General features: G+C 39.3%; 1 protein-coding gene across 3 annotated transcripts in view; it reads left to right on the top strand.

Annotated features, from left to right (window-relative positions):
• DPY19L1 (dpy-19 like C-mannosyltransferase 1) overlaps nt 1–22,554 on the top strand; it is a 118,133-nt gene that overhangs the window by 92,276 nt on the left and 3,303 nt on the right. For 2 of the 3 annotated variants that reach the window (XM_010587174.3, XM_064290134.1), the window contains exons 16-21: nt 755–804; nt 9,496–9,520; nt 10,240–10,359; nt 11,744–11,918; nt 12,665–12,764; nt 18,146–18,271. In XM_010587174.3, the coding sequence (XP_010585476.1) occupies nt 755–804; nt 9,496–9,520; nt 10,240–10,359; nt 11,744–11,918; nt 12,665–12,764; nt 18,146–18,271 (596 nt within the window). Of the gene's footprint in view, nt 1–754; nt 805–9,495; nt 9,521–10,239; nt 10,360–11,743; nt 11,919–12,664; nt 12,765–18,145; nt 18,272–22,554 lie in introns of those variants that run through there. The other variant, XM_064290135.1, reaches the window with a different exon arrangement.

The raw sequence follows: 22,554 nt of genomic DNA, 5'->3' as shown, positions 1-22,554 counted from the left end.
CAAGGTGTATATGGGTTTTTGTGTGAGAGACTGACTTGATTTGTAAACTCACTTAAAGCACAATAAAAATTATATATAAAAAAAAAGTAATGGCCAATTCCAGGAGATAGGACTTTTGACCAAAGCTGTCCATAATTGGGGAGGACTGACTGGGAAAGTGTTAGACATTCAAGTAGCAGCTGGATGGTTCTTTCAAGGCTGGATTAAATTCTGTCAGAAATGTCCTAGAGAATGTCCATACTGTAGATAGGATTTCAGATTTGATGACCTCTCAGTTCCTGCTGAATATGAAAATGTAGGGAGTGTATTCAGATACTTATCTAGCTGTGATTATCAGTCCCTGAGCCAGTTTTCCAGCTTTGTGTGTGTATGGTTAAGGAGATGCAGGGCCAACAATCTTGGCATGGTAGAAGGAGTGCTGATATGTGAATCTGAAGCTGGAAGACACGGTTTCAGGATCCAGCAGCGCTTCTTAGTAGTTGTCCACCTTCAGGAAGACCATTTAATCCATTTGAGCTTGTTTGCTTATTTGCAAAGAAGATTAAAAAAAAAAAAAAACCTGCCTTATGATGGTGTTGGGTATGAAATTAGATATGATCAAACACTGCAAATATAAGATTATGTTGTTACAAGTTTTTTTTTCTGAGTTTCATTGTATCTCCAAATACTTCTCATATTTCTAATTAAAAGTTTTAGTTAAGATTTTATATTTCCCAAAACTGCTATTCTAAAGTGTTTTAAAATCTATTTACAGGTTTTTAATGATATGTGGGGTGCCTTAGCTAAACAACAAACACATATAAGGTAAATATGCTGTTAATAATCTTTATTAACTCCTCTATTAATCTATTACATCAGTATTTATAATGCATTTATTTCATGGGTGTTTCATGATTATCAGCATTTGATAATTCATGTTTTTGATTGTCATTCACCTTCTTTGCTCCTCTCATTGTTCCCCATCTCTGCAGAGCATCACTTATTCATACCCCAGTCTCATCCCGCACAATCTGACAGTGCTCTTATGCATAGTCGACACTTGAAGGACGCAGCTTCGTTCTTCCATTCACCAGGGAAAATATATCATTCTTTGACTGATTTTGGGACCTACGGACTGCGTTTTTTAGAGGACAGGCAATCCAAAGCTGTCCCATATCTTACTTTTTATGCAAAATAAATTCCAGCTGGATCAAAAATTTAAACATAAAAAAATGAAGCCCAGGAGTATATTTTTATAATCTTATTTTAATAGATGACATAAAACCCATAAGCTAGAAGGAAAGATTGATGAAGTTGACCTGATAAATACTTTTGTTTAAATGTTGTTGAGGGAGAGGAGGACAAATTCAAATTCAGGGAAACAATTTGCAATATATGACAAAGGATTAATATCTATCATATAAAAATCTGCAAATTAATAAGAAAAATGCTGAACACCCATTAGAAACATGAGTGAAGAACACAGAGAGGCATTTCAGAGAACAAGAAGTTTGTATTTTCTCTTCCCCACCATATGGATGTCCCATGGGCCTTGTCTTAGTTATCTAGTGCTCCTATAACAGAAATACCATAAGTGGATGACTTTAATAAAGAGACATTTATTTCCTCACAGTAAAGTAGGCTAAAAGTCCAAATTCAGCGTGTCAGCTCCGTGGGAAGGCTTACTCTCTCTGTTGACCTCCTCATCCATCTTCCCCCAGACTAGGAGCTTCTCTGCACAGGGACCTCGGGTCCAAAGGACATGCTCTGCTCCCAGCACTGCTTTCTTGGTGGTACAAGGTACCCCTGTCTCTCTGCTCACTTCTCTCTTTTATATCTCAAAAGAGACTGGCCCAAGTTACTACCTTATCTTGCAGATCTCATCAACATAACTGCCACTCATCCATCTCACCACATCATAGTGATAGGATTTACAGCACACAAGGAAATTACATCAGATGACAAAGTAGTAGACAATCACACATCACTGGGAATCATGATCCAGCCAAGTTGACAGACATTCTTGGGGGACATAATTCAATCCATGACATTCTACCCTTTGGCCTCCCAAAATTCATGTCCTTGCCACATGTAAAGCATATTCACCCCATCATATCATAGTGAAAGTTTTAAATCAACTCCAAGTCCAAAATTCAAAAATTCATCTATTCTTTAAGACCGTTTACAAAATAGCCCTGCCCTCCAGGCTCTAGGTATTGTCCACACTCTCTGGATTCTGAGTGGCGGTCCCTCAGCATTGGGCTTCAGCTCCACCTTCCAGGACTACAGGGACGGTAACTCTGCTCCCTCGGCTTTAGGCGCACCATTCTCCTAGTCCATCTGAGTGGCAACTCCACCCTTAGAAATACCAGGGGCCATGGCTTCACCCTTTGAAACCCCAGAGGTTGTGGCCATACCTTTTGAGACTGAGGCAGCTTGGCTTTCTGTGTTCCTTGTCTCTTCAGCTTCTGCTTTCTGGTTTCTTGGCTTCTTGGCTCTTCAGGCCTCATACTGGCATCTCCCCTGCTTGGGCAAGTATTCCAAAGCTCTGTAGCTCTACTGATGAGTACCTGGAGGCACCCCGCTCCACCAGGAAGCCTCCTGCGCATAGGCACTCAGCTTTCTTACACTGTGGGTCGGCTCCAGTGCTGTCTGGCACTGGTCTCCTGGTTCTGCTGCTGCTGGTTCTCTGCTGCTTCTGCTTCTCTGCTGCTGCCTGTCCTCTATCCATTCACAGTTTCAAAACCTCATCCACATTTTAGGTGTCTGTTAGAGCAGCACCCCACTCTCAGTACGAAATTCTTAGTTAATCTGGTGCTCCTGTAACAGAAATACCACAAGTGGATGAATTTAACAAAGAGAAATTTATTTCCTCACGGTAAGGTAGGCTAAATGTCCAAATTTAGGATGTCAGCTCCAGGGGAAGGCTTTCTCTGTCAGTATTCTAATCAATCTTCCCCCGGACTAGGAGTTCCACTTTGCAGGAACCCTGGGTCCAAAGGATGCACTATGTTCCCAGCACTGCTTTCTTGGTGGTATGAGTCCCCTAGTCTCTCCGCTCGGTTCTCTCTTTTATATCTCAGAAGAGACAGGCCCAAGACACTACCTAATCTTGCAGATCTCATCAGCATAACTGCCATTAATCCATCTCACGGCATCATAGTGATAGGATTTACAGCACACAGGGAAAATCCCATCAGATGACAAAATGGTAGGTAATCACACATCAGTGGGAATCATGACCGACCCAAGTTGACAGACATTCTTGAGAGACCAGCTCAATCCATGACAGGCCTCCTTTTTGTTCTTTAATCATGGAAAATAGTGACCTGCCTCTGGAACTTTGCAGGGGTTGCTCCCTATGCCCATTATTATTGCATCTCTTCTCCCTAGCCCAGCTTTCTGCAAGAGTAACTACTTTACTCCTTGGCTTTTAAATGTCAACTTTTTCTAGAAGCTCTTCCTGACAGTCATTTGAGAGTAGATTACTTGTCCCCTTCCTCACTGTTCTCCATCATCACACCCTCTACCTTCCCTTCTCAGCAGTTATCGTCATTTGCACTTATTGATGTGTTGCCTGTATCTCCTGAGGGAGGGGTCATTTCTGTTCAATTCCACAGTTTATACCCAGTGGCAGGCACATAGTAAAGAAATAGTAGTCACTTGAATGAAGACATACAAATGACTAATGGACACATGGAAAGGTACTCAATTGTACAATTACAATTGAAATAATGAAATAAAGAAATTTCATATTAGAGCAAAAACCTTTTTATTTATCAAATTTGTAAAGATGAAAAAGGTTAATTATATCCAGTGCATGCAAGGGTGGGAGGAAAAAGGTTGGAAGGGTGGTTTGTCCATACCTGGCAGAACATACAGTGGGTCCAACTTTTAGCCCAGCACTTCCACCAATGCATATGTCCTATGGGAATGCGGAGATAATATAAAAAATGACCACTGTGGTAGTGCTTGTCATGGAAAAAATGGAAACAATTCATTAGTAAGGAATTTGTATAATTATGACCTGATCATAGAGTGAAATGCTAGGCCATCTTTATGGAAATATTTCCATCATATATCATTGAATTAAAAAAATTATATATTAAAACACTATATATAGGATGATTATACCTTTATTTAAAATATGAGATTTTGTATTTTTGTTTGTGTATAGGGGGTGGCTGGAAGGATAAAACCCCCAACTATCTATTCAAAGTATAAGATTAGAGGATGGAATGAAAGAAATTTTAAGTCTACTTTCATTCTTTTGTGGGATTTTTTAGAAAGTAATTATGAATTCATGTGTGTCTGGGCTTTCTTCTATAACTTGGATATACATGGTCTTATTTTCCCACATCTAAATCTCTACCAGCCCAGTAATAAATCACTGAATGTTCTCCTTCCTGAGAGCATCCTGGTTCTCATTTAGGAACAATTTGCTGTCATGGTGCCCTTACTTATACCTGAAGCATTTGAGTGGAGGACTGGGGACAAGTTAAAGGTTCTGGTATGTAGTGCCAAAATTCCTCTTCATTTGAGGCAAGACTGTTTCTGAAGACCTTGGGAAGGAGATACAAAGGTGGAACTTTTCACAGAAACAAAGTAATCCTTTCAAGAATAAGTCAACTGTAGAGTAATTATAGAAATGAATTAAAAACCAGTGGGTTCTTGGGATTCAATTCAGATAGGATCAGAATTTTTATTTTTGAAAGGGAGTGACACATTGATGTATTTCATGTAAACACCAAAGTCATAGGTCAGTATAAAAAGAAAAGGAGAAATGGGTGACACGTTGAAAAAATTATCACGACGAAAGAACCAGTATCCCCTTTTTTCAGGACTTTGCCACTTAGTAGCTGTGTGACACTTTTTTAGGCTATAAATTGGGATAATAAATGGTTTTGAGATTAGAGTTAATAGAATTACTGAGCATATTAGCGTTGTAGGTGTTTAATAAATGGTAACTCTGATAATTTTTATTTTGGCCTGAAAGAAGAATAAAGAGGGATTCATTTCACCTGTTTTATTTGCTCCATAATTTTTCTGAGTTTGTTGTTGTATTTTTGAAGCTAAATTTTCCACTCAGATGTGCACTCCTGAGTTAGGGATTTGTTGAATCTTTCATTCATTCTAAATGATTGAGTGAATAAATTAATTGAGTTCTATGTGCTAAGCATTGTTCTAGGCCTTGGGAATATATCAGTGCTTATTTTTTATAGAGAAAAGGAGTCCTAGTGGTGCAGTGGTAAAGTGGTCAGCTCTAACCAAAAGGCTGGCAGTTCAAACCTACCAGGAAAGACGTGGCAGTCTGCTTCTATAAAGATTGTTGTTGTTAGGTGCCGTCGAGTTGGTTCCAACTCATAGCGACTCTATGCACAACAGAACGAAACACTGCCGGGTCCTGCGCCATCCTCACAATTGTTGTTATGCTTGAGCCCATTGTTGCAGCCACTGTGTCAGTCCACCTCATTGAGGGTCTACCTCTTTTCCGCTGACCCTGTACTTTGCCAAGCATGATATCCTTCTCCGGAGACTGATCTCTCCTGGCAACATGTCCAAAGTATGTAAGACACAGTCTTGCCATCCTTGCTTCTAAGGAGCATTCTGGTTGTACTTCTTTCAAGACAGATTTATTCGTTCTTCTGGCAGTCCATGTTATATTCAATATTCTTCACCAGCACAACAATTCAAAGGCATCAGTTCTTCTTCGGTCTTCATTATTCATTGTCCAGCTTTCACATGCATATGATGCGGTTGAAAATACGATGGCTTGGCTCAGGTGCACCTTAGTCTTCAAGGTGACGTTTTTGCTCTTCAACACTTTAAAGAGGTCCTTTGTGGCAGATTTACACAATGCAATGCATCTTTTGATTTCTTGACTGCTGCTTCCATGGCTGTTCATTGTGGATCCAAGTAAAATGAAATCCTTGACATCTTCAATCTTTTCTCCATTTATCATGATGTTGCTCACTGGTCCATTTGTGAGGATTTTTGTTTTCTTTATGTCGAGGTGCAATCCATATTGAAGGCTGTGGTCTTTGGTCTTCATTAGCAAGTCCTTCAAGTCCTCTTCACTTTCAGCAAGCAAGGTTGTGTCATCTGCATAATGCAGGTTGTTGATGAGTCTTCCTCCAATCCTGATGCCCCATTCTTCTTCATATAATTCAGCTTCTTGGATTATTTGCTCAGCATACAGATTGAATAGGTATGGTGAAAGAATACAACCCTGACGCACACCTTTCCTGACTTTAAACCAATCAGTGTTTCCTTGTTCTGCCCAAACAACTGCCTCTTGATTTATGTAAAGGTTCCTCATGAGCACGATTAAGTGTTTTGGAATTCCCGTTCTTCGCAACGTTATCCGTAATTTGTTATGATCCACACAGTTGAATGCCTTTGCATCTTCAGTAAAACAGGTAAACATCCTTCTGGAATTCCCTGCTTTCAGCCAGGATCCATTTGACATCAGCAGTGATATCCCTGGTTCCATGTCCTCTTCTGAAACCGGCCTGAATTTCTGGCAGTTCCCTGTTGCGATATACTGCTGCAGCCGTTTTTGAATGATCTTCAGCAAAATTTTGCTTGTGTGTGATATTAATGATATTGTTCTGTAATTTCCACATTCGGCTGGATCACCTTTCTTGAGAATAAGCGTAAATGTGGATCTCTTCCAGTCAGTTGGCCTGGCCAAGAAGCTGTCTTCCATTTCTTGGCATAGGCGGATGAGCACCTCCAGCGCTGCATCTGTTTGTTGAAACATCTCAATTGATATTCCATCATTTCCTGGAGCCTTGTTTTTTGCCAGTGCCTTCAGAGCAGCTTGGACTTTTCAGTACCGTCGGTTCCTGATCATATGCTGCCTCTTGAAATGGTTGAACATCGACTAATTCTTTTTGGTATAATGACTCTGAATTCCTTCCATCTTCTTTTGATGCTTCCTGTGTCGTTTAATATTTTCCCCATAGAATCCTTCACTTTTGCAACTCGAGGCTTGAATTTTTTCTTCAGTTCTTTCAGCTTGAGAAACACCGAGCATGTTCTTCCCTTTTGGTTTTCCATTTCCAGCTCTTCACACATGTCATTATAATACTTTACTTTGTCTTCTTGAGCCGCCTTTTGAAATCTTCTGTTCAGTTCTTTTACTTCATCAATTCTTCCTTTTGCTTTAGCTGCTCAGTGTTCGAGAGCAAGTTTCACAGTCTCCTCCGACATCCACCTTGGTCTTTTCTTTCTTTCCTGTCTTTGCAGTGACCTCTTGCTTGCTTCATGGATGATGTCCTTGATGTCATTCCACAACTCGTCTGGTCTCCGGTCACCAGTGTTCAATGCGTCAAATCTATTCTTGAGATGGTCTCTAAATTCAGGTGGGATATACTCAAGGTCATATTTTGGCTTTCGTGGACTTGCTCTGATTTTCTTCAGTTTCAGCTTGAACTTGCATGTAAACAATTGATGGTCTGTTCCACAGTGGGCCCCTGGCCTTGTTCTGACTGATGATATTGAGATTTTCCATCCTCTCTTTCCACAGATCTATAAACATTACAGCCTGGGAAATCCTGTGGGGCAGTTCTACTCTGTTCTGTAGGATTGCTATTCCATGGCAATGGATTTAAGACAGAGAAGATGTGTTATCAACTCACACGTTTTGTATCTCTAGTCCAGATCTCTCATTTGATCTTCAGGTTTACATACTTATCTGCTTATTTGTCATCTCTACTTGGATGTCTGATGAGAATCTCCAATTTTACAAAATCGAGCCTCTCATGCACACCCTGTGCCAACACGCTTCTCCAGTATCCTCCGAGTCTCTCATAGCCACTCCCTTTTCCTGTTTGCTCAGCTCGGAAACCTCGGCGTCATTCTTGACTGCTGTTTTTCTCACATCCTACAGCCAATCCATCCACATATTTTGTCTGCCACTCACCCCCTCCATCCTTGTCCTTATCACACCATCTCTCCTGGATTATTGCAGGAGCCTCCTAACAAAGCTCCCTGCTGGTAGCTGTCCTCCCCATGCTGTCCTCTACACAACAGTGAAGTGATCCATTGAGAACAGAAGTCAGATTATGTCACTCCTCTGTCCAGATAGTTTTTCAAATCAGAGTGAAATCAAAGTCCTTATCATGACCTCCAGGGCCCTGCACCCTCTGGTCCCTTGTCATCTCTGGTGTCCCCTCCCCTCTCTTCTCTCTGATCACCCTGTCCTTGAGGTTAGCCCAACTTTTGTGTTTTCTGTTCCCTCTGCCTAAAATACTCTTCCCTGAGGAATCTCTCAGCTCCTTCACGTCTTGTGCAAATATTACTTGATCGGGGACCACACTGATTAATATATGCCTTCCTGTCACCCACACTTTTACCAGCTTCATTTTTCTACACAGCTTTTTATCACCATGTCATGTAGTATGTGCTTGTTTATTTGCTTTGTGTTTGTTGCTTTTGACTTAGATGTGAGCTTTGTGAGGGCAAAGGCTTTTCCCACATTGTTTATTGATGTATTCCCAGGGTTTTAGGTGCTCTGAATGGATGCATGGATGGATTTGTATCCGTTACTTCTAAAGGGTTCGTTTTAGTAGGGAGAGACAGATGCTAATCAAGTAAACCAGTAAGTGAGAGCTTTCTTTTCTTTGAGAAAATAAAAGAGGGAGATGGAGTAGAGAGAAGGAGGACTGAAGGCAAGATAGTCAGAGGCCTCTCTGATGTTGTAAGGAACAGAATTGGTCTAGCGGTCAAGAAGAGGGAGCTTGGTAGGAGATGAGTTCCGAGGGTGGGAAGTGGGGACCAGCTAAGGAAGACCGTGTGTGCCGTGGTGAGGAGTTTAGAGTTTATTCTTACTGCGAAGGGAGCCCACTGGAGTGGTAAAATAGTAAGGCAGTGACACGATCGGATTCTCATTTTCAAAATTTCCCTCATTGCTGTGATGGTACTTGCCTGTAGGGGACAGGAGTGAGATATGGGAGGTTATGTAGACCTGTAAACATGAGTCTTTTCTCTACAAAGTAAAGATGCCAGGCAAAACTAAACGTGGGATGTTGTGACTATTTGTATATTGCAGAGGTGATGAAAATTCTTATATGTTGGCTACTTCCCCAGCCCTGAATTGTTTATTGCAGTATAGTTATGGGAGACCCGAGGGGATGTGGGGAGTGGGACGCAGGGACATGGCACCGTGAAGGCTCTCAGAATTCCTCTTCAGTCCGTGCTTTGCCAGGATATCACAAGTGATGTATCTGATAGGCACTGTGTCTTCTGTTGGCCTCATAAATATCCACATAGGCGAATATTTGGGATATAACAACATTGTCTTTTTAAAAATAAAAAAAAAAAAAACTGTCTTAAATGACTGTGACACCAATTTGGGCTTGTTCCTTTTAGTTATTTTGATTTACATATGTGTGTCCTGAGGGAAAATCATAGAAGTTGTCAAACTCATACTCCTAAGATAAAAATGCATGTAAATGAACTAAGTTCTTCAAAATGATTGAGTAGTACTTGTTTTGTTTTTTCCCGTTTCAGAAAGCACCAGTTTGATCATGGAGAGGTAAAGACTTAATATACTGAAATTTTACTGATTTTAACGTTAGTATGTTTGGACTTTGCTTTCTAGTTACGGCTTCTAAGTTTACTGGCAATTGTTTCTGATCATCTTCAAAATGTTTTTAGTATTTTTTTGAGAATGCTGTGTGTAGCGTTACTGACCATTGATTTGTTAAAACAATTATTAAGTAGGAAACGCATTTGCTCTGCTTTGGTAATCCCTACAGTAACAGCAGTTTGTTTCTGAAGCCTCATGTATTTGTATATGAGGAGTGTCTTACATGACTTGAAATCCCTCTCCTCTGGCTCACTTTACCCTGAGGCTTTGGAGATGTGACTGGGTGTTGCTCCCAACTCATCGTAATCAACCTAGGTTTTAATGGCAGTTCCAAGGTGGCGATCCAGGATCTTGAAACAGCAGTCGTTTCTTTTTACCACCTTCCTGATTTGATCTGATGGTGGCACCGTGGTAGACTCAGAAATGTGGGCTTTGTTAACCACAGGCTTGGCCCTCGGCAGAATTGCAGAAAAGTTTGCTTTAGTGACTTTATAACTTTAGCCATCTAAAATAGTGATTTTTAAAAATTGTAGAAATTTCAGGCATTAAAGTAGTATTGATTTTTGTGGCTAAAAGTACCCTTTTCTTTGTGTTTGTGTTTAACAGTATTTTCTTAAACTTCACAAATGGGCGTAAAACACGTTTTCTCTCTCTCCCTCTCTCAGCTGGTTTATCATGCACTGCAGCTGCTAGCCTATGCGGCCCTGGGTATTTTAATTATGAGACTAAAACTCTTCTTGACCCCACACATGTGCGTTATGGCTTCCTTGATCTGTTCAAGACAGGTAAGACGTTAGTCACTTGAGAGTTATGGCTGTGATGATAATTTTACTTCAGCTGTTGGTATTGAGTGGTCCTAAAATAATATTGAGTTGTCCAAAGTTCTTTAGATCTCTGTAGGTCAATTATAAATAAATTCTTCATGGCTTTATACTAATCTCTCCTAAAGGATAAGGGCCAAATCGGATAGTCTTTGGCGTACAGCAAGCACCAGATCTATGCAGGCGGAGTTCGTGAGCGACGGCCGCAGGTGCTAACAGAAACCCAGAACCCGGAAGCAGTGGTTAATTGTAGAAATATTTGTTTGTTTTGTTTTGACACTCATGTTACAAAGAATTCTAACAATTGATTTCAAGTTATTGGTCCTTTCAAATTAAATGTTCTTTTTTGGTATCAAGCTCTTTGAAAGAATATGTTTCATTTATTTGAATGTACATTTGTGTGCATGTCCCCGACTTTTACTTTTTTAAATTTAGTTAAAGTCGTCTTTGGTTATCTGCGGCTTGCTTACCCTGGATAACTGCCTCCTTGCTCATAGTGTCACCTTCCCACCAACTAAGAGCCGCAGTGCAACAGCAGTACTCCTTTTAAATTTAGAAAATAGATGGGAGTAAAGTGGTGGATAGAAAAATAAAAAAATTAAAGGCTGTATGTCTTTAAAGAGCCTGAAATCTAGCTCTACAGACATGTAGAGAAAAACAGGGAAGAACAGTAGGGACAGAGTATTCCTGTTGAGTATGGACTATTTGAATATGGAAAAAGTTGGCCAGCCTCAAGGTGTTCCCAATCAGAATGTTGGTATTGTGTAGAGAGCCATGACTTTCCAAAGGCTGACCTGGGATGGGGCCACTGTTCCTGACTCCCCAGGCTGGGCCAGGAAAGGAGGCTGGTTGGAAGATTCTCATCTTGAACTCCGTGTCTGTTATCAGCATGACTGGCAATAGAGAACCTTACCCAGGCTGACTTCCTGGGCATGTGACTTCTCAATCACACAGGGCCCTGCACTCAGAAGGGTCCCACACTTGGTTTAATGCTCTACTGTTGCGTCTTGAAAGCTCTTTGGTAATTTATAAACAAGGAGGCATGAATTTCCATTTCGCATTGTGTACCTCAAATTATGCAGGTGGTCTGGCCTTACCTGAGTCTAGGATGGGGAGAACAGGTTGAGAAAAGAACTTCTTAAATCATGTCTCACCTATATATGGCTGATGGTAGAATTCTTTAGTTCCCTAAGATCACTGTTTCTGGATAATTATCTTAGGGTAATTATCTCCTTATCAGGGACTAGAGTAGAGATGGTGTTCTTCTCTGGGAAGACGGTTTGACAGCTCGTTAGGTACATGCTCCTTTGTACTAACAGTTTCCAATGCATTCTTAAATTGGTTTCAGTTATTTGGATGGCTCTTTTGCAAAGCACATCCTGGTGCTGTTGTTTTTGCTGTATTAGCAGCAATGTCAATACAAGGTTCAGCAAATCTACAAACCCAGTGGAATATCGTTGGAGAGTTTAGCAATTTGCCTCAAGAGGAACTTATAGAATGGATCAAATACAGTACTAAACCAGGTAAAAATGTTATTAAATAAAGTTTGTGTTTTTCCCACAATTTTATATACCATCGCAAAATCCTAAATCCAGGCTCCTTTCAGCTTCCAAAGCAGTGGTGCTTATAAAAAGTGAGATAGCAATCTTACTTAATTGTTTGCAGGGGAAATGCTACATATATTTTCTTAGTAACTTATTCTGTTGTTTCCCATAAATTCTAGCCTTTTCAAAATTCATCCAAATTTGCACATGCCATGTTTAAAAATAATTTTCATTATGCTTTTTTCCTAATGAATTTTTAATTTTGTGTCCTTCACATTCCTTCTTGAGATGAACTCATGGACTGTAATAACTTATTCATGTACAGAAGAGGAAGCCCTTGTTGTCATCAGAGTATCTGTCAAACGATTGAATGTTAGATCATCTTCCAGAATTTTTTGGTGCTACAAAACTTTTCTAGTTAACTTGATATTTCTTTCCTAGAATCAGGAAAGATTTTTAAGATGTTTTTTAGAAAAGAAAGAAAAGTAGCTGTTAATGGTGATGATGAGGCTCTACTTTCCAAGGAAAATATCTTACTGAAGCCTGTTTGCTGGCCACCACTTTATCATGTCATTAGCTTCATTTTGGTTCTGCCAGTGAATCTTGGAGTCATTAATCTCTCTGGGCCTCAGCTTTTTCTGCTGTGAAGTACTTGAGTGGAACTGGAAGGAGACTCCTTGAACTCTCCTGAGTGTTTTCCTGAGAACTTCCTTCTTGTCTCTCAGACGCGGTGTTTGCAGGAGCCATGCCCACGATGGCTAGTGTTAAACTCTCTGCTCTCCGGCCCGTTGTGAATCACCCACATTATGAAGATGCAGGGCTGAGGTTAGTACACAGTTCTAACGTTGTTAAAAACAAGTTTCTCATACAATAGACAGTGAGGGGACCAGCAGAATAACGAGAGTATATCAGAAAAGACTTGATGAACTGGCATTGAGAGAGTAGGAGAGAGAAATGCAGGAAGAAGACTGCTAAATTAGACATTGTTTAAGGCTCCACAGGGCAACACAACTCCAGACTTTGAGGTTATCTCCTCTAGCAGACAGGAAGAAATCATACTTTATTAGTTTTCTACAGGTTAACAAGGCTTCAAAACATCTAGGTCCTTATTAGTTAGAATTCTACCCCCTAGAGCAAGCGTATGGGGATTGGCAGGTGTTCTTATTAAAAACCTACTACATGAGATTAAAGAATCAAACCACCATCTTTGCCTTTTCCAATTTGGAATAGTTTATTCTTTTATAGTCTCTTCTGTTGGTCATTTTCTATCCCAAAGGTGTGGGTTTGGCCAAATAAATCTTGTGATTTAGTATCATTAATTTGAAGTTTTGTTTTATTTGGCCTCTTATTTACCTAGGTGCCTCTGAGTCACTATGAGTCAGAATCAACTTGATGGCAATGGGTGGTGGGCAATTAATACCTAGTTACCTGTTAATAATAATAGGTATCTGTTTCCCTAGGTGTTTATTACTTGTTAATGCCTCTATAATAAAAAAGGTTATAGCTTAGTCTAGAAGTAAACTTTTCTCTGGACTTAAAAACCAAAACAACCAAACCCAGTGCTGTCGATTCCGACTCATAGCAACCCTATAAGACAGAGTAGAACTGCCCCACAGAGTTTCCAAGGAGCGCCTGGTAGATTTGAACTGCCGACCCTTTGTTTAGCAGCCGTAGCACTTAACCACTATGCTGGACTTAGGCTCCCTAAAGTCTCTACAGCCACACATACATATACACACATATATATAGACAGATATTTTTTTTTTAATTTTGTCGGGGAGGAGTCAGTTATATCTTGAGAGAAATGTTGCCCCTATCAATCTGTTTCTTCCAAAATTAGGAACCAAGAACCATACCAAGATTTTGCCTGCAATGCTTATAACTATGAGAGTATCTCACTTTCTCTGCAGTTTCCAAAGCTTGCCACTGTACTTGGCCTACCACGAAGTGGCATTGTTGACCACCTGTATGACTGGGAATCTATAAACCATAGAGCAGGTGCCAGACCACTGTCCTGGAGAACTTTGTAGACATCATTTCCACACATGGGATACAGTGCTTAGTCCTTAATAGTGACGGTTGTCAAAAAGAATTAAATGAGGTTTGCCACTAAATGTGACTTTTCTCACCTAATATACCCTGGTAGGAAAGTGGGTAGATTCTTCTTAAACCTTTCAGAAATAACTATTTTGCTACAAAAAGTAAAGGCTAGCCTTTGCTCCTCTTTTTCGTAGAAAGACCAGTAAATATTTGTCATAATGTCTATGGAACTGCCATATATTTCTCAGTAGTGCTACCTTCAGAAAAGCTTTGATTGTTTAGATATTTGGCAGTTAGAATGAAATTAACTCGTTGTAAAGATGTTTTTTTTTTAAAGATGTATGTCTGACTTCTAATTGCTAGAATCATCATCACCCTTAAGTCCCTCTGAAAATTAAATTATAGTTTTTATTAAGGTTTTCCTATAGGCCATTTTCCTTGAATTCTGAGAATTCAGTTGAAATAGAATCAATCTCATTGAAAGTTTTATTCTGGTTTTACCCATATCACTTGCTAGACTGAGGGTGGCTCAAGAAGAGAGAAAAGGACTTCTTCATATGCCCATAAGAAAAATAGCTCTTTAGAAACATTTCCAACGATATTCCAAAGCGAAGAGCACAATTGGATTTCTCTCATCAGTTTCACTCAGGCCACTTTCTTGTTTCTCTGATCCTTGATTGAGAGTCGTTTTTTACAAATGCACCTAAATTGCCTGGTAGTCTTGTAAGTGTGTACTCATGGAGGTGACATCCACCTACAGGGAAGCCTGTTCTAAGACTGGGTGGCTCAAGAAGAGAGAAAAGGACTTCTTCATATGCCCATAAGAAAAATAGCGCTTTAGAAACATTTCCAGCATTATCAGTAGTTAGGAGGACTTGATACAGTCCTTCTGATTTTTTTTTTTTTTTAAGACTCAATTTTTCTCGCCTGTGCCTTACAGCAGAGATCTTTAGCCGTATATGAGAGGAGAACAGAAAACACTTTTTGATGGATAAGAGTGAATGGCTCTGGTTAGTTTATTACAGTAGCCACCAATATAACAATAGAGGAGAATGGAATCTTCTTTTGGAGTATAATTGACCCACCTCGAAAGGTATTCAGTCACTGAAATATAGCCATATAATAACACTGTATCTTTACATGATTAACCTGGAGTGGACTGAATTTTTCTTTTCGATTTGGCAGATTTTTCTGTATTTTGAGCTTAATAAGAGGACAACTTATACAATAGAGTCGAAGTTACAATATGAAGCATACCAAATAAATCTAATTATCATCATCACATCCATCTTGTCCGTGTCTTGTAGTAGTTATAAAAGGAGAGATCAGGTCTTTGGTGCTATCTAGTGGCTGAATTGGAAGTGCTAATATTATTTGGATATCAAAGAATACCTTGTCATTTTTATTACTCTGAATCTTTAACCTCAAAGAAGATCAAGAGTTGTCAGTGACTGCTTGTCAATAGATTATGATAAGAACCTGTGTTCTTTGTTTGAGAACAAAGTGCTTTTAGCTTGGGCTATAACCCAAAGTGTAAAATGAACATCCAGGAGCCCATACTGATGTAAATAAATGATTGGATTAATAAATAATTGGGGGAGAAGAGACAAATCTCCCATGCCGAATTCCAAAAAATTTATGTCGATTCTTTGCTCTCATGGAGGTAGAACGTAACTCCCACCCCTAAGTGTGAACTGGATATAACAACATCTTTCAAAAAAGTACATCATGAAGAAGGGGTATAAAGAGTAACTTCATAGCAGAGAAACCTGACAAATGCGACCTTAGGTTATCAGGGTTAACATCAACAGCAGTAAGTCATGTTGATGACATATATCCTTGAAATGATGTGGTGAGAATGGCAGTTTACCTCTGGTCTTCTTACCCAAAGCCAATAACCCCAGTCTAATCATGAGAAAAACATTAGACAAATCCCAGTTGAGAAGGGATAAACAAAATGTGGTATATCCATACAATGGAATATTATTTAGCCATAAAAAGGAATGAAGTACTTATATATGCTAAAACATGAATAAATTTTGAAAACACTGTGCTAAGTGAAATAAGCCAGTCACAAGAAGGCTAATATTGTATGATTCCATGTATATGAAATGACCAGAATAAGCAAATCCATAGAGATGGGAAGCAGTAGGGGTTGCCAGTGGTTGAGGGAGAGGGAGAATAGGGAGTGACTGGCTTAATGGGTACAGGGTTTCTTTTGGGGAATAACATAAATGGCATGGAGCTGTGGTGGCGTAGTGGTTAAGCGTTGGGGTCCTAACCAAAAGGTCAGCAGTTCGAATCCACCAGCCACTCCTTGGAAACCCTGTGGGGCAGTTCTCTTCTGTCCTATAGGGTTGCTATGAGTCAGAATCAACTTTGATGGCAATGGGTTTTTTATAAATGGCATGGAATTAGATAGTGGTTATAGTTATACAACATTGTGAATATACTAAAAACTACTGAATTACACACTTTAAAAACGGTTAAAATGGTGAATTTTATGTTATCTGAATTTTATCTAAAAAAAAACTTTAAAAAGAATCCAAATTGAGAAACATTCTACAAAATGCCTAACCAAAACCAAAAAAATAACCCATTGCCATCGAGTCAATTCCAACTCACAGCGACCCTATAGGACAGAGTGGAACTGCCCTGTAGGGTTTCTAAGGAGCAGCTGGTAGATTCGAACTGCTGACCTTTTAGTTAGTAGCTGAGCTCTTAACCACTGCACCACCAGGGTCCCAGTACCTGACCAGTACTCTTCAAAACTGTCAAGTTATCAAAAATAAGGAAAGCTGAAAAACTATCACAGCCAAGAGGTGCCTAAAAAGACCACTAAATGTAACGTGGTATCCTGGTTGGGATTCTCGAACATGAAAAGGACAATAGGAAATGTCCTTTAAAATTTGAGGTGTAAAGTTTAGCTAATGATGTTGTTGTTGTCAGGTGATGTAGAGTCAGTTCTGACTCATAGCGACCCTGTGTACAACAGAACAAAACACTGCCTGGTCCTGCGCCATCCTCACAGTGGTTGTTACACTCGAGCCCATTGTTGCAGCTACTGTGCCAGTACATCTCGTTGAGGGTCTTCCTCTTTTTTGCTGACCCTCTGCTTTACCAAGCATCATGTCCAAGCATATTGGTTAATTTGTTGTGACAAATGTCCCATAGTCACGTAAGATGTTGACAGTAGGGGAAACTATGTGCAGATATACTAGAACTCTCTGCAATGTTTTTCTATAAGTCTAAAATTATTCTGAAATTAAAAAGTTTATCTAAATTTTTTTTTTTAAGGAAAGGACAGAAGTATCATGAGAGAATTGCTAGAAAAGAAGATATAATCAAAGATAAAGTGGAAGAAACATTTCTGAGATTAAACATACATTTTTGAAAACAGATTGATGGAACTCAGTGTATTTTAGGGTAAAAATGTTAAAAAGTGACCCTTACATAGACATAGCGTGGAGAACTCTTTGAATTATAGGCTAAAGAAGGTCTGCCTACAAACGTACCTATAAAGTCACCAAAGGCTGTTGAAGTGAGCCTCATCAATAAAATGTCAGAAGGAGCACTGTTTACAATGTATTAAGTTTAAAGTCTTGTGGATGGAAGAGTTTTTTAAATCAAGTTAAGTGTACTTTTCTTTGCATAAAAACATCAAGTAGATGTTCTCAGAATTGCCAGTGCTCAGGAAATATTCTATTCATGTACCCTCCTTAAAAATAAACTCTGTCTGATCTAGAGATGAAGTAAAATGAAGGCCAAAGTATAGTGTAAATGTACTGAAAAGATTATGGGAAACCAAACCAGAAACTAAAACCCAACTAAAAACCAAAACCAAACCCGTTGCCGTCGAGTTGATGCCGACCCATAGTGACCCTATAGGACAGAGTAGAACTCCCCCATAGGGTTTCCAGGGAGCGCCTGGTGGATTCGAACTGCGAACAATTTGGTTAGCAGCCGAGCTCTTAACTGCTGCACCACTAGGGTTTCCATGGGAAACCAAAATGGGAAATAATTCTAAGTCATTATTGTAAGTCTAATTATAGAAATAAATGCAAACATTGAAAATTACTTTTGATTCACAAAGTTTACAGTATAAAAAGTTGATTGTATCCCTTTTTAATCTTGAAACTCTTCTGCTCAACTGTTTTTCTTTAAAGGGCCAGAACGAAGATAGTATACTCAATGTATAGTCGAAAAGCAGCTGAAGAAGTGAAGCAACAGTTGATCAAGTTGAAAGTCAATTATTACATTCTGGAAGAGTCATGGTGTATAAGAAGGTCCAAGTGAGTATTCACCACAATCAACATTGCATTTTTATAGAGCATGAAAAGTCAATTGAGTTTCATGACAAGTGTTTTAGTGGTGGCATCTGTGAAATGTATATAACATTTTACAGAGTATAACTGGAAAACTTTTTTTGGATAAATGAATGACTTTTTTCTTTTCTGCTCATTATAAATATCTGTTTCTTTTATACTGATTTGCGTGTACCTTAAAGAGATTATATTGGTGTAATGATCTCCGAAGTTACTCATATTTATTTTTGATATTTTTAAAATCTGTTATCAAAGGTAGATTTCTTTTCTTTCAAAAGGCTCCCGGAGTGTCAAACAAGATAATGTAATTATCTCATTGTAACGAAGTAAGTCAAGCAGCTGAGGAGTCAGGGCCTCCACTGTCTGCATGGATTTCTATCCACACCAGACCCCTTGGGTAGATTGCAACCCTCTCAGTTCAGCTTGAAATGAAGCTTTCCTTGCTTGCTGTTTCACATCCTATTTTAGTTGGAAAATAATTAACTTCACTCTGACCTGTATTCTGTTGGTTTACATTAGAAAATACAGAGAGGTTTCTACAGAGAGGTTCATTAAGCAGGGTGTAGCTGTGAGTGTTAGTAAGATTTTGAGAGAAAATATGAATTCCAACGTTGACTCTTTAGAAATCGTGTTCCTGGGTAACTGGGCAGCAGATGACAGTAGCCTGCTATGATATTCATTCAGTGAGGACCCATTAAAATATCAAGGTATTCATTTGATGAAGGGCGTGACAAGCAGTTTCATCAGAAATGGAGGATATTTTATGGAATACTATTATTTTTTAAATCCTCATTACTCTGTAACTGAACAGAAGGCTTCAGTAGACTGATATACCTGTGGCTTAATCATACTCATTCACCATGTATTTCAGTGACACGTAAGGTTATTGTGACAAAACTGTCCAATATTGACTTATAAGTGGAAATAATTTTGTGACACAGCATCTACATATCTTTTACCAGAAAGAAACTTAAATAATTGCTGGTTGTTGAATGATTTTCCTGTGAATACATGCCAGGTGAACTGAATTTAATCAACATGTATAGGAAAGATTATGTTTAGATAATTATTATTTAGAAAATAAGAATATATGTGAAATGTATATACCCATTGCTGTCGAGTAGATTCCGACTCATAACGACCCTAAAAGACAGAGCAGAACTGCCCCATAGGGCTTCCAAGGAGTGCCTGGTGGATTCGAACTGCCAGCCTTTTGGTTAGCAGCTGTAGAACTTAACCACTACGCCGCCAGGGTTTCCCTGAAATGTATGAAATGTATATACTCAACTTTAATTAACTTTATGTTATATGAATTTAGGAAAAAAAAGTCACAAGCATCTATGACAACAATTTTATGAAGACATCACAGTAAATGAGTGGCGGGCTGACATTGATCTCATTTCTTGAAAGAGATTTCTGTGAGAATTGCGATCTTCTTTCTTGCTTTGGGCTCCACTCTCGAGTTCACTCATGCCAGTCTGAGACACCTGTAGATTACTGAGACATTAAGATAATTTTCATAGCCTTTTTTTCTCTCTAAGCTCACAATGAATCTAATTCAAGAGTCTTCATTTTTTTTTTTTTCCTAGACCCCACATAGTGTTTCGAATATGTGAAAATTGCAAAAGCTGGGTCGTTTTGTGTTCTGAGATGTTTTGTAGAGCTTGAATTTGATAACTGGAGTCATCTCATGTTCTGATAAGCAGAGTGCTGTTTTGTGGACAAGGAGGGATGTAAAGACAAATTAAGGAAATATGGCAGTGAAATTGTGCACACTGAATAAAGCCAGCAGCCAGTTAACTGGCTTCAGATTGTCTGCTTGTAGAGCTAACTTTTGGGCACTTAAACTGAGAGTGTGGAGTGTGCCTGATTCTTCCACCTGACCTTGACTTGCCATTGTTGTGTCTGTCCCAGCAGGAGTTGAATCGGGGGAAGGTAAGAAAGTAGCTTTCTCCCATCTATTTTCTCCACTCAGTAATTGAAAGAACACTCCATCTACTACTACAAAAAGATTTAAGCCAAACTGATGGTAAATCTCAAATGTTAGACAGGCCCACTCAGCTTAAACGTGGAAACAAAACAAAAGCTGTGCATCTGTTCTGGCAGGGAAACAAATGGGGAAATCCAATGGGCGAGGAAAGGGAAAAGGGACTCATATTTATCTAGTGCTTAATCTGTGCCTGGCCAGGTGGTGAGCACGTTAGTTATGTGATCTCATTGACAAGTGCCTTAATTTTGTGGCTTGATTAGTCCTTAAAAATTTGATACCCTGTGTCCAAATACAAGTACTAAATATACTTGAATGCAGGTTGGAGACAAATTTTTTATTAACTACTATTTTATTCTCAGTTCTCTGCTTTTTTTCATTAGTTCCGATAATAGAGTTGACATAAAATACATGTATTCAGAAGAAAATGATTCACATTTCACTAGGGTATTGCTATTTAAACATGTAGCTGGCTGGCCTGGGGAAACCGTAGGAAACTCAGATAGGGATTAAAGGATGCTACCCTCAGGCAGAGAGAATGCGTAAAGGCAGCCCTCTGTCCTCTCCTTTCCCTAAAAGCCCTTGAACTCAGGAGCTAGGTAGCATTCTGTTTCTTGTAGTCTCATTCCCACTACCACTGGCCAAGGGTATTGTTTGGCCTTGACGTGTGTGAGAAAATTAAAAGGTAGACAGTGTGATTTCGATCTGATTGTCTTTCATGTTCAATGTTGGTAGAATCTCATGTTGCTGAGGGTGTGCAAAAAAGTGCACTCAAACACTCTTTGTGGTAACACACATTATCCGTTGCCATGGAGTCAATTCGGACTCATAGCAACCCTATAGGACACAGTAGAACTGCTCTGTAGAGTTTTCAAGGAGCGGCTGGTGGATTCTAATTGCTGACCTTTTGCCTAGTACCCAAGCTGTTAACCACTGCACCACCAGGACTCCGTTTGAATACACGTTAGTAGAACCTTTTGGGAGCAACTGTGATAGGGGCCAAGTAAAAAATTGTGTCAGCCCTTTGACAGAACTATAGTGCTGCTCCTAGAAGGTTAGCTTGCAGAAAGTGTATAGGCCTGAGAATGTTTATAACTGAATTGTTTTATAATGGCAAAATGGGAAATAAAATCTATAAAGGAATGGTTCTGAGCGGCATGGACAGTTGGCACTCGACTACTAGTGGAAAGGTTGGCGATTTGAACCTACCCGGCAGTGCCACTGAAAAAATACCTGGCGATCTACTTGCCTAACGATTACAGCCAAGAAAACGCTATGAATCACAGTTCCACTCTGTAACATGTGAAGTCACCATGGGTTGGAATCGACTCAGTGGCGATAGATTTACTGCTATTTTTTAGGAGTACTAGCAACTATTAGGAAACCCTGATGGCATAGTGATTAAGAGCTAGGGCTGCTAACCAAAAGGTCAGCAGTTCAAATCCACCAGACATTCCTTGGAAGCCCTATGGGGCAGTTCTACTCTGTCCTATAGGGCTTCTATGAGTTGGAATCGACTTGATGGCAACGGGTTTAGTTAGCAACTAGTATAAAGAATAAAGTAGGTTTTTATGTACTGAGGTTGAAAATGGCCACATTTTATTAAGTAGAGTCCCAGAATAATCCCATTTTTGTAAAAGCCACACGTGTTTTATTCACAGATGTGTCTGTATTTGTGTGTCCGTCTGAAGGTAGATAAAGTAGGTCTAGCAGGATGTATGCTGGATTGTTTACAGATGTCACCTCTGAGAAATGGAGGTGAGCGTGACTTTCACTTTTGTACTCTGTATAGGTCTGTATTTTGAGACTTCTACAGTGATCGATTACTTTTAAATTAGATATGTTATTTAAAAAAAGCATGTGCATTTCTGCTACAGTTCTTGCCTCGTGGTGGAGGGTTGGGGGAGTGGGGCTGTGCCCGGGGATAAAGGAGACTTGTTGGAGATGCTTTTTATCATTATTAAAAAGGAAAGTAAAGGAACGATGACAAAGCATAAGCAGTTGTTGACTGTCTATTATTTTTTTGTGTGTTTTTAAATTTGTCAAAAAGAAACAAGAAAGTGTAAACTCTAGCAAAATCCAAGTTATATTTTTTTTAAAAAACTGTACTTGATTTAAAATAAATGTTGCAGTTATTTTGAAGAACTTATTTAGGCAAATGTCACATTTCATGTATATTGCTTTTAAGATTTAATTATGCATTTAGCAAAGAGGTGAGCTTAGAATTTTCTTTAAATTGACTCATTCTAGAGTATAATTAATG

This window comes from Loxodonta africana, chromosome 8 (genome assembly GCF_030014295.1).
Source record: "Loxodonta africana isolate mLoxAfr1 chromosome 8, mLoxAfr1.hap2, whole genome shotgun sequence".
NCBI lineage: Eukaryota > Metazoa > Chordata > Mammalia > Proboscidea > Elephantidae > Loxodonta > Loxodonta africana.
The sequence above is the reverse complement of the archived record's forward strand: the minus strand, read 5'-3'. Positions and strand labels throughout refer to the sequence as shown.